The sequence below is a fragment of the Myotis lucifugus genome, unplaced genomic scaffold (genome assembly GCF_000147115.1).
Source record: "Myotis lucifugus unplaced genomic scaffold, Myoluc2.0 scaffold_253, whole genome shotgun sequence".
NCBI lineage: Eukaryota > Metazoa > Chordata > Mammalia > Chiroptera > Vespertilionidae > Myotis > Myotis lucifugus.
Window position 1 is genome coordinate 1,503,074 of NW_005871301.1, and position 9,798 is coordinate 1,512,871.

Sequence of the window (9,798 nt, forward strand, 5' to 3'; positions counted from 1 at the left end):
GATAGAAAGATCTGATCAGGACAGTCCCATTCCACACAGAAGAGTAAGAAAGAGGCGAGCTGTGAGTCCCTCACCATTGAAAAGAAGTGTACTTAGTTCTATGTCCCACGAGCGGGCCTATGTTACAAAGCTCACACGGAAAGCAAGCAGGCTCCTCAGCCAGCCTCACGTAGGTATTTATTTTTTTTTTTTTTTTAATATATTTTATTGATTTTTTACAGAGAGGAAGGGAGAAAGATAGAGAGTTAGAAACATCGATGAGAAACATCGATCAGCTGCCTCCTGCACATCTCCTACTGGGGATATGCCTGCAACCAAGGTACATGCCCTTGACCGGAATCGAACCTGGGACCCTTCAGTCCGCAGGCCGAAGCTCTATCCACTGAGCAAAACCGGCTTTGGCAGGTAAGAATTTCTTAACCATGGCAGCTACCCAACAGGAAAGATAGGCTGTCTCAGGAGATGGCTGCCTTCGAAGTAACTATAAAGTAAAAGCTCTAAGGATCCCTGGATATCTTTAGTTAGGTCCTCCCAGTCTTTTTCGTGCCATTGCCTATACAGGAAATCGTACAGCACATCCATCAATATCTCCAAGTGTCCTTGTCCCAGGTTCTCGGGGCTTTGGTTGGGAAAACTGACCTAGTACAGATCCTCATCTGCAGTGGGGGGAACTGAATCTCAGAGCAGGGGTGCGGCACTCCTGGACCAAGAGTTAATGCTGGGGCTAGAACTCGCATCTTCCGTCAACCAACTGGCCAGCCGCCTCCCCACAGTCAGGAGGTGGCCTGCCAGGCTGGAGGACTAGGTCTGCATTAACCGCATACATGGGACGCCGGTCTAGGCCAGCGTGGCTTCAAATGTGGTCCCGTGACCACTGCACCAGAACTTGTCAAACCCTGGGGTGCGGGCTAAAAACGCAGATTCGGCCCTGGCCGGTGTGGCTCCGTGGGCTGGAGCGGTTCCCCTGCACCAGAGGCTGCCTGTTCGGCTCAGGGCACACGCCTACGTTGCGGGTTCCATCCCCGGGGTGCACGGGAGGCAACCATTCGGTGTTTCTCTCTCCCATCGATGCCCCTCTCCCCCGACTTCCTAAGGTCAATAAATCATAATCTTCAAAACGAAACGCAGATGCATGGGCACCACACAGGCACCCTGAGTCAGGCGCTGCGGTCCGGTCCGGAAGCACGCATTTTTAGGTTGGAAAACACGCTCCCCTCCACTCCTCGGCGGCACTTTTGGCTCCTGCTGGCCCCGAGCGACTCCGCAGGGCGCTCGACGCCCGCCCATCTGACCTCAGAGCAGCGTGGGCGCAGGCCGTGCAGTCTGGGCAGAGCCGTCTGTTACGCACGAGCCTAGGCAGGCGCTGGCGGCCGCACGGCGGTGCCCAGTCCGGGTGAGGCAGCCGCCGTCGCTCCACCACCTCCTGGCCCCGCTGCGGAGCCGACTGCGGAGGCGGGGGCCGGGGCCGAGGCGGCTCAGCGGCGCCCCTTGGAGGCGAGGCCCCCGGCAGGCGCGCCGGGCTGCGGCTTCCCCGCTCCGCTCCCGGGCACCTCCCCCTTTCCTGGAGCCCCGCCCCCCGGCGGAAGTCACTACGGCGCCTGCGCCGATGCTGCCTCACCCGGTCCCCTACCTACCAACCGGAGTAAACTTCCCATAGTGCCTCGCGAGTCGGGGTTTGATAACAAGCTGGGAAGGTTGGACACGGGTTGCCTTTGTAGGGGTGGCTCTGCTGTGCCAGGTTGCTCTGCGAGCTTGGGGTCCGGCCACGGCCTCCCGGGGTGCCATGCCGCTTCTTCGGGGCGTGTGGGGAGTGCTGAGCGCCCTGGGGAAGTCCGGGGCAGAGCTCTGCGCGGACTGCGGGACTCGGCTGTGCGCACCCTTCAGGTAGGACCCTCGCCTGGACCCGGCGGCCGGGCGCCCGACGCCCTGGGGCCGGGATGTAGACGGTGTCTCCCCCCTTCTGTCCCTCCCAGGAGGTCAGGGGACCCTGACCCTGTGGTCAGACCTCGACCTTGCCAAGGGAAGGGTGCCTTTGCAGGCCCGACTCCAGGAGGAGTACCCCGCGCCTTGCTCCCGGCGCCCTCCCCCCTCCATGCGGCCTCCGCGCACCTGGTTCCCCGGCCGCTCTTTGTAAAGTCGCGCCGACAGTCTCCCGCCTTCTTCTAGGCATTGAGGAGGCGGGGCCCCGGAGCTGAAGTACATGTTTTCTGCGCTCTCTGCCCTTCGTGACGGGGGGAGGGGCGGGGCTTCAGTTTTGCAGGCTCTTCCCTCTGGTTAGGGCACGATTGTCAATGTCACTAGCTCTCTGGGTCTTGTCGAAGGTGTCAGATACATAGCATCTTGATCACCTCTTATTTGGGGCCTATTGATTGATATACATGTGACTATGATTGGCGCTTAAATTCTTGACATTGGTTCTTTTCTTGTTTTACTTACATGCAGATTTGTGTATATACCCAGATGGTTTTCATCCACTTTGAGTAGTTATCCAAAGAAGCCAATGACTTCTTACGTTCGATTTTCTAAAGAACAGCTAGCCATATATAAAGCTCGGAACCCAGGTAAGGAGTTGGGGGGCTTGTGCCCTTCTTTGATGTAATAAAGAGCTCACTGAGCAGTTAAGCCGTAAATTTGATGTACACTGCCAACCATCCCTTGACTGCAGGAACATAACCCATAACCTTCTATTTGAGGGTCTGAAATAGCAGGTCTAACATATTTTGAAATGTTTTTGTTATTAATCCTCATCTGAGGATTTTTCCATTGATTTTTTGTTGTTGTTGTTGTTTAGGGAGAGTGGAAGGGAGGGGGAGAGACAGAGAGAGAGAGGAAGATCAGAGACACATTGGTTGGTTGCCTCCCACATGCCCCCAACCAGGGCCAGGATGGAGGCTGCAACCTAGGTCTGTGCCCTTGACCAGAATTGAACCCACGACCTTTCAGTCCCAGGGCCTACGCTCTATCCACTGAGCCAAACCAGCAGGGCAGAAATATTTTAAATATAATTAAGAACTAATGCCATAGCTGGTTTGGCTTAGTGGATAGAGCATTGGTCTGCGGACTGAAGGGTCCCGGGTTCGATTCTGGTTAAGGGCACGTGCCAGAATTTCGGCAGCCTATAAGGTGATTCTCATCATTGATGTTTGTATCTCTCTTCCTCTCTGAAATCAATAAAAAAATATTTTTTAAAAAAAGAACTAATGAAAGATATTTTAAAAATAGCAGCATGTAGAATACAAAGCAACCAGGGAAGAAGTTAGGAGAAAGCTTAATTTTGGGCCTAGTTGCCATTGGCTTAGAGGACCACCATGAATCATTTTATCTCTTGCCTAGCCCCTTCTGCCACAGGGAATTTTTAATGGGAGTGACAATGAAATAACTTCTGTGGAAGTGTTCTGTAAACTGTAAAGATCTATACAAATCACTGCTAACACAAGAGCTTTTGTACTGAAAGATTTCCAGGTAGGATGTTTGACGACTCCCTAGAAAGGCTATAGGGCCTTCATTTGAGGTTGTAGTGTAAGGATAATAACTAAATTCATAATAGCTAACTTTTGCTTATGATTTCTAAAGCCCATTCACAAACAATACATCACAGGGCACTTCTGAAAATCAAATGAGATATAAAAATTCTCATAAAGAATTGGTTTATGAGACATAATTCAGTGCTCACACCTTTTTAAAATGTAGGAGTTGAAGTTAATAAGTGGTTTGTTAAAGCATTTATACCCTTTTTAGTTCAGATGAGGAAGGACATGGGGAATAATGACTTGATTTTAGAAAAGTTTAATTTGTTTGCAACTGGTATTTCTGTAATTCAAATCCAAGGTGGTGGTATATGAATCAAGACTGTATTTTGTTCTTTATTCAGATGTTATGAACTTAATTCCTAAAAGGCTCGAAAAAAATGTTTGATTGAAATATTAAGTGAAGAAATTGATTACTGAACTGCTTAAACTAGCAATCAAGTTCTGAGGACTGTTTTGGTGATATGTGATACACTCCTTGGTTATTAGATAAAAGACTTTAACAATTTGGATAAAGTACTAAAGTTATATATTTATTTTTTGTTATTCTTAACCTGAGGATATTTTTCCATTGATTTTTAGAGTGGAAGGAAGGGGGAGAGACACAGAGAGAAGCATCAATGTGAGAGAGAACATCAGTTGTTTGCCTCCTGCAGGTGCCCCGACCTAGAGTCAGGGATGGGGATCTAGCTTGCAACTGAGGTATTGCCCTTGATCAGAATCGAACCCGAGACCCTTCAGTCCTTGCATTGATGCTTATCCACTTAGCCAAACTGGCTAGGGTTAAAGTTATTTAAATTGGTTAAAGAAAAGCTAAATCATTGTATTAAGTTGTGTGGGGTATAGAGTTGTCTAATAAAACTTACTTTTAGAGCTGATGTGTTTTGATTTCCTGGAAATCTTTAGGAGTTTTTCATGAGACATAAAGTTGTGACATCTTTTCTCATTCCAATCTGTAGAAGCGAAAAATTCAGAACTAATTAAAAAAATCGCGGAGATATGGAGGGAACTTCCTGAATCAGAGAAAAAGGTAAGCATATAGGTTTTCAACATTGCTGGCCAGTTATTCTGCAGTTGTCATGCCCTTTAAAGGACCAGATGACCCAGAGATGATTTTTTGTTGTTGTTTGTTTTTTAAATATCTATTATAAACAAAGGAACTTCATACCTTCTGATCTACATAAATGATGATAATATGGATGCGTGGGGTGGTGATGAAGGGTTGGCAGCAATGTGAAATTGAAGGCTACTTGCTAGACTCTCAAGTTGGTTAGCATGTAGATGATGAAAAAAACATGTTTTTGGTCCATATAATGTGATTCCAGAGCACATTTTCCACATGATAGTTCAGCCTGTCTTTATCTGAAGTCATGCAATTGTCTTTCCTTGGTAGCAACAGTTTATTGACTTACTGTTTTTATTTATAGATATATGAAGATGCTTACAAGGCAGACTGGCAGGCATACAAAGAAGAGCTAAACAGAATTCAAGAACAGCTAACTCCAAGTCAGAAAGTGTCTTTGGAAAAAGAAATGATGCAAAAACGTTTAAAAAAGAAGTCGATATTAAAAAAGAGAGTGAGTATCATTGAAATATTCTTTTCCTTTAACAAAGAACTGAAATTTACATAACTATATGAATATAGGGAGCTTTCTCTTCTTTTGATGATGTGTGTGGTACTATATGGTAGAATGTCAGGTGTACTCTAATTAGGAACAGTGGGATCATCCTCTTCTGCCATTAGGACCATTTGTCATTGAGTCTGTCTTGGAAACTTGTTGCCACTTCGGGATGTATCTGATTTTAAAATACATAGTTAGGACTGGCATGAAAGGTATAGGAACAGCCAAATCTTGGATAGTAAAAATCTCTGTTTCTGAGTTTTGTCTAGAATAGCCTACTGATTTGAATTGTTCTAAAGGTAATAGTGAATGTGATTCTATATATTGCTGAATAGACTAAATTTATTAGCACATCAGGGGAAAGTGCCTATTGTAGCTAATCAAATAAGTCCCTTTAAGATGAAATACTACTTTTTCTCATTAAAAACCCTACATAGGGCCCTGGCCGGATAGCTCAGTTGGATAGAGCATTGTCCTGATACACCAAGGTTGTGGGTTCAATTCTCAGTCAGGGCACATTGACTGGGAATTGAAATAAGAAGTAGCCAATGAATGCATAAAATAAGTGGAACAACAAATCGATGTTTCTTTCTCTCAAATCAGTAAAAAAAAACCCATATGGTTCAAATTTTGTGGTTCCTAACTTAAGTATTAATCCACATAAATTCCATCATTTGAAAATTAGACATTTTTGTATAAAGCCAGTATTAGGTATGAAGTGGTCAGCTTGCTATCTAGTTCATATAGTATAGAAAATGGTCATCAGAATTAAAACTATTTCTCTGAAAAAGTAGGTTAGAACCTTTAATGTCAGATGCCAAGATATATATTCCTGATCCTAATGTTTTAAGTCCCCCTAAGGACTCAGCCAATTTCAAGTCAGTAATCTAAGGTTGCTGATCCAGTTAGTAAAAGGATTGAGTAAAGTACCAATAGTGAGATATACAGCCTCTGCCTTAGGGATGGTATTTGGAGGGGTGAGTACTAAAGTTTACTCTCCCTTTCTTCTTAATGCATGCAGCCAGTGCTGAGTGGAGAACACCAGAATGAGGATTAGACAGAAGGGGTTTCTCTTTCAAATATTTCTTGTCTTCCTTTCTCTCTTCTGGCATTCCCATTATGTTTTTGTTACACCTATTTTAGTTGTCCCATAGCCCTGAGTGTTCTGGGTTTTTTAACCTCATCTTTGTTCTCTTTATTTTTGGGTTTTCAAGGATTCTATTAATATGTCTTGTAGCTCAGATTCTTTCATCAGCTGTGTCCAGTCTAATAAGCACATCAAAGGCATCCTTTGTTTCAGCTACAGTGTTTTTGCTTTCTAGAATATATTTTTATTGATTTTTAGAGAGGAAGAGAGAAAGATAGAAACATCAGTGATAAGAGAGAATCATTGATTGGCTGCCTCCTGCATGCCCCACACCAGGGATCAAGCCCATTAGCTGAATTGAACCATGACCTCCTGGTTCATAGGTCAATGCTCAACCATGTCTGCTGGGTTTCTTCCTCTACTTTAGATACTGAGTAAAAAGAATTTAGCCCATCTCTCTCTCTTTTTTTTTTTTTTTCGTTTTGGTGATCACATTTATTGGAAGGGTTGGAGAAACATAAAAATGCCATTTAGCTTAAGAATTTATGAGTTATGTACAAATAAACTCATTTCAGTAACAGAAGAATCTTTGGTCATTTCTTAATATCAAAATTTATACAGGTTTCTCTTTGAATATCTTCTATCTTTAAAGATACAATCATATAAAGTACTAATTTCCACACAGGATATATTCTTTGTTTCAACCAACTCTCAATGGAGGGGCAGCTAGCACAACACCATCTCCCCGGGCAAAACGCATTGGAATATTCCGTTTTGTTGATTTATATATCTCTTCATATATTTCTTCATCAATTTCTATAGTAGTCACAGTTTCTCCCACATCTCCCAATATCATATTTAAATGTGATCATGGGCCTGGGTTGCAGATTCGTTCCCAGCCTGGTCGGGGTGTGTTTGGGAGGCAGCTGATCCATGTGTCTCTCTCACATCCATGTTTCTCTCTTAGCCCATCTTTGGGGGTTAAAGATTGAGAGACATGCAGGGAAGGAAATGAAATGAGAGATTATTAAACAGATAGTCTAGTTTTCACAAGTTGTGGTGGAAGCATGTAGTAGTTTGGCCAAGGAAATGGTAGTGCCCTGTAAGAATGAAACTGAGATTGTCTTATTTTTAAAAAAAGATTTGTACATATGTGCTCAGTTAGTCAGTTCATGGAGACCATGAAAATAATATGTAAAGGAAATGTAGGGAAAATAACTCAATCTATTATGTTTTTCAAAATAATGCTATCAAATTCTGACCTCACAAGGGAATAATCGCATACTTTATATAAGAATCAGAACATTCACATTAAAGAACATTCTGCATAATGTATAGTAGTGAATACAGTTTCTGTAAGTAAAATTAAGTCTCAGAGATGTTAAAACTGTATCTAACTCTTTCCATTTTCACTCCTCAGGAATTAACATTGCTTGGAAAACCAAAAAGACCTCGCTCAGCTTATAACATTTTTATATCTGAATGCTTCCAGGGAGCTAAGAATGGTTCATCACAGGTAAAATAGATCTGCATTTATTTTTTAAATGTTTATTTTAGTTTTAGAAATAATTAGACAGGAAGTGTTAGGGGTGCTTTTGCTTCTTCTATCATTGTCTTTCTTGGTTTACTGATTCTGTTATAGAGTCTTCCCCAATGAGGATACATGGGAGATTAGTTTTTTAGAGTTCTTGCATGTCTGAAAATGTCTATATTTTCACATTTGATAGTTTGGGCATAGAATTGTTTTATGTTCTTTGAAAACAAAAAAAAATACTCCTTTTATAACTTCTGTATTGCTTTTGAGAAGTATAAAGCCATTTTGATTATTGGTCTTTTGAATATGATCTGTTTTGTTTTTGTTTTTTTCTCTGTTCTGACTCTAGAACTTTTACTGTTTGTTTATGCATCTTCTGAATTGATACTCTAATTTTCTTGTCTTCTCTGTATTGTTTTTTCTTAGCCTTTTTTGCCCTTCTTTCTGGGATACAGTAGACATTTTCATGTAATCTCCCTGTTTCCAGCATGGTATCACCACCCCTACTATACCTGGTATCCACTGAATAACTCATATTTTACTGCTGTGAGAGAGAATAAATGTCCTAGAATCTGCCCATAGTGGGAATTTAACCTTTTTATAAACACTTTCTATCAGGCCTCCTAACCGTACCTCTATTTTATACCTATCTGGTGCTGCCAGTTCCTGAGCCACCTCAGAATTCTACGTTGTAAAACACTTTGCATTTTTGGCTTCTCCACTGCTGGTTTGGGAATAGCTTTCATGAGTTAGGTAAGCCAGGAACCATGGCTGCATCTGCTTTTCAGCTTCCAAACTTTTGTGTTGGTAGTGCTCTCTCCTGTTTTCTTTGTCTGTGTGGGTTTTTTTTGTTTTTTTTTTTTTTAAATATATTTTATTGATTTTTTACAGTGAAGAAGGGAGAGGGATAGAGAGTTAGAAACATCGATGAGAGAGATCGATCAGCTGCCTCTTGCACGCCCCCCAGTGGGGATGTGCCCACAACCAAGATACATGCCCTTGACCGGAATCGAACCTGGGACCCTTCAGTCCGCAGGCCGACGCTCTATCCACTGAGCCAAACCGGTTCGGCATCTGTGTGGGTTTATGCCTTAATTTTTTTTGTTTATTCGTTTAATGTTTTTTATTTTAAAACTAGAGGCCCGTTGCACGAAGATTCGCACAATAGACCTTCCTTCCCCTGGCTGCCAGCACCAGTTTTCCTCCGGCACCCGGGACCCAGGCCTTTGGTCTGGCCACAGCAAGGCTTGGCTTCTCCCCTCCTGCCGCAGTGAGGCTTGGCTTCTCCCCTCCGGCTGCAGCGGAGAAACCAAGCCTCTTCAGTCTTCAGTCTTCCCTCCAGCTGGAGCCTTCAGTCTTCCCTCCGTGCCTGTGTATGCAAATTAACCACCATCTTTGTTGGGTTAATTTGCATAGTAGAGTGACCAATTTGCATATTTCTCTTTTATTAGTGTAGATAACAAATTTATTGCTCACAGTTTTGGAGGCTGGGGAATCCAAGGTCAAGGTGCCATCACAGTTGCCTACTGATGAGGACCCTCTTCCTGGTTCCTGGCTGGTGCCTTCTCCTGGTTCCTGGCTGGTGCCTTCTCAGTGTGTCCTTACGTGGTGGAAGGGCTCATTTAATGGGGTTTAGGAGGGTTCGATATGGTCAAGGGCATATGCCTGGGTTGCGGGCTTGAACCCCAGTAGGGAGCATGCAGGAGGAGCTGATTGATGATTCTCTCTCATCATTGATGTACCTATCTCTTTTTCCCTCTCCTTTCCTCTCTGAAATCAATTAAAAAAAATTTATATATATCCCTAGCCAGTTTGGCTCAGTGGATAGAGTGCCTGTGGACAGAAGGGTCCCGGGTTTGATTCTGATCAAGGACTCATACCTCTGTTGCAGGCTTGATCCGGACTCATGGGGGAGGCAACCGATCGATGTGTCTCTCTCACATTGATGTTTCTTTCTCTCTGTATCTCCCCCTCCCTTCCACTTTCTCTAAAACTCAATGGAAAAATATCCTCGGGTGAGAATTAATA

General features: G+C 43.6%; 1 protein-coding gene across 1 annotated transcript in view; it reads left to right on the forward strand.

The window, feature by feature from the left end:
• Nucleotides 1-1,647: 1,647 nt before the first annotated feature.
• TFAM (transcription factor A, mitochondrial) overlaps nucleotides 1,648-9,798 on the forward strand; it is a 15,603-nt gene continuing 7,452 nt past the window's right edge. Inside the window, exons 1-5 of the mRNA XM_006098897.3 lie at nucleotides 1,648-1,884; nucleotides 2,443-2,561; nucleotides 4,487-4,557; nucleotides 4,955-5,104; nucleotides 7,657-7,752. Coding sequence (XP_006098959.1) covers nucleotides 1,784-1,884; nucleotides 2,443-2,561; nucleotides 4,487-4,557; nucleotides 4,955-5,104; nucleotides 7,657-7,752 — 537 coding nt within the window. The 5' untranslated portion in view covers nucleotides 1,648-1,783. The remainder of the gene's footprint in view (nucleotides 1,885-2,442; nucleotides 2,562-4,486; nucleotides 4,558-4,954; nucleotides 5,105-7,656; nucleotides 7,753-9,798) is intronic.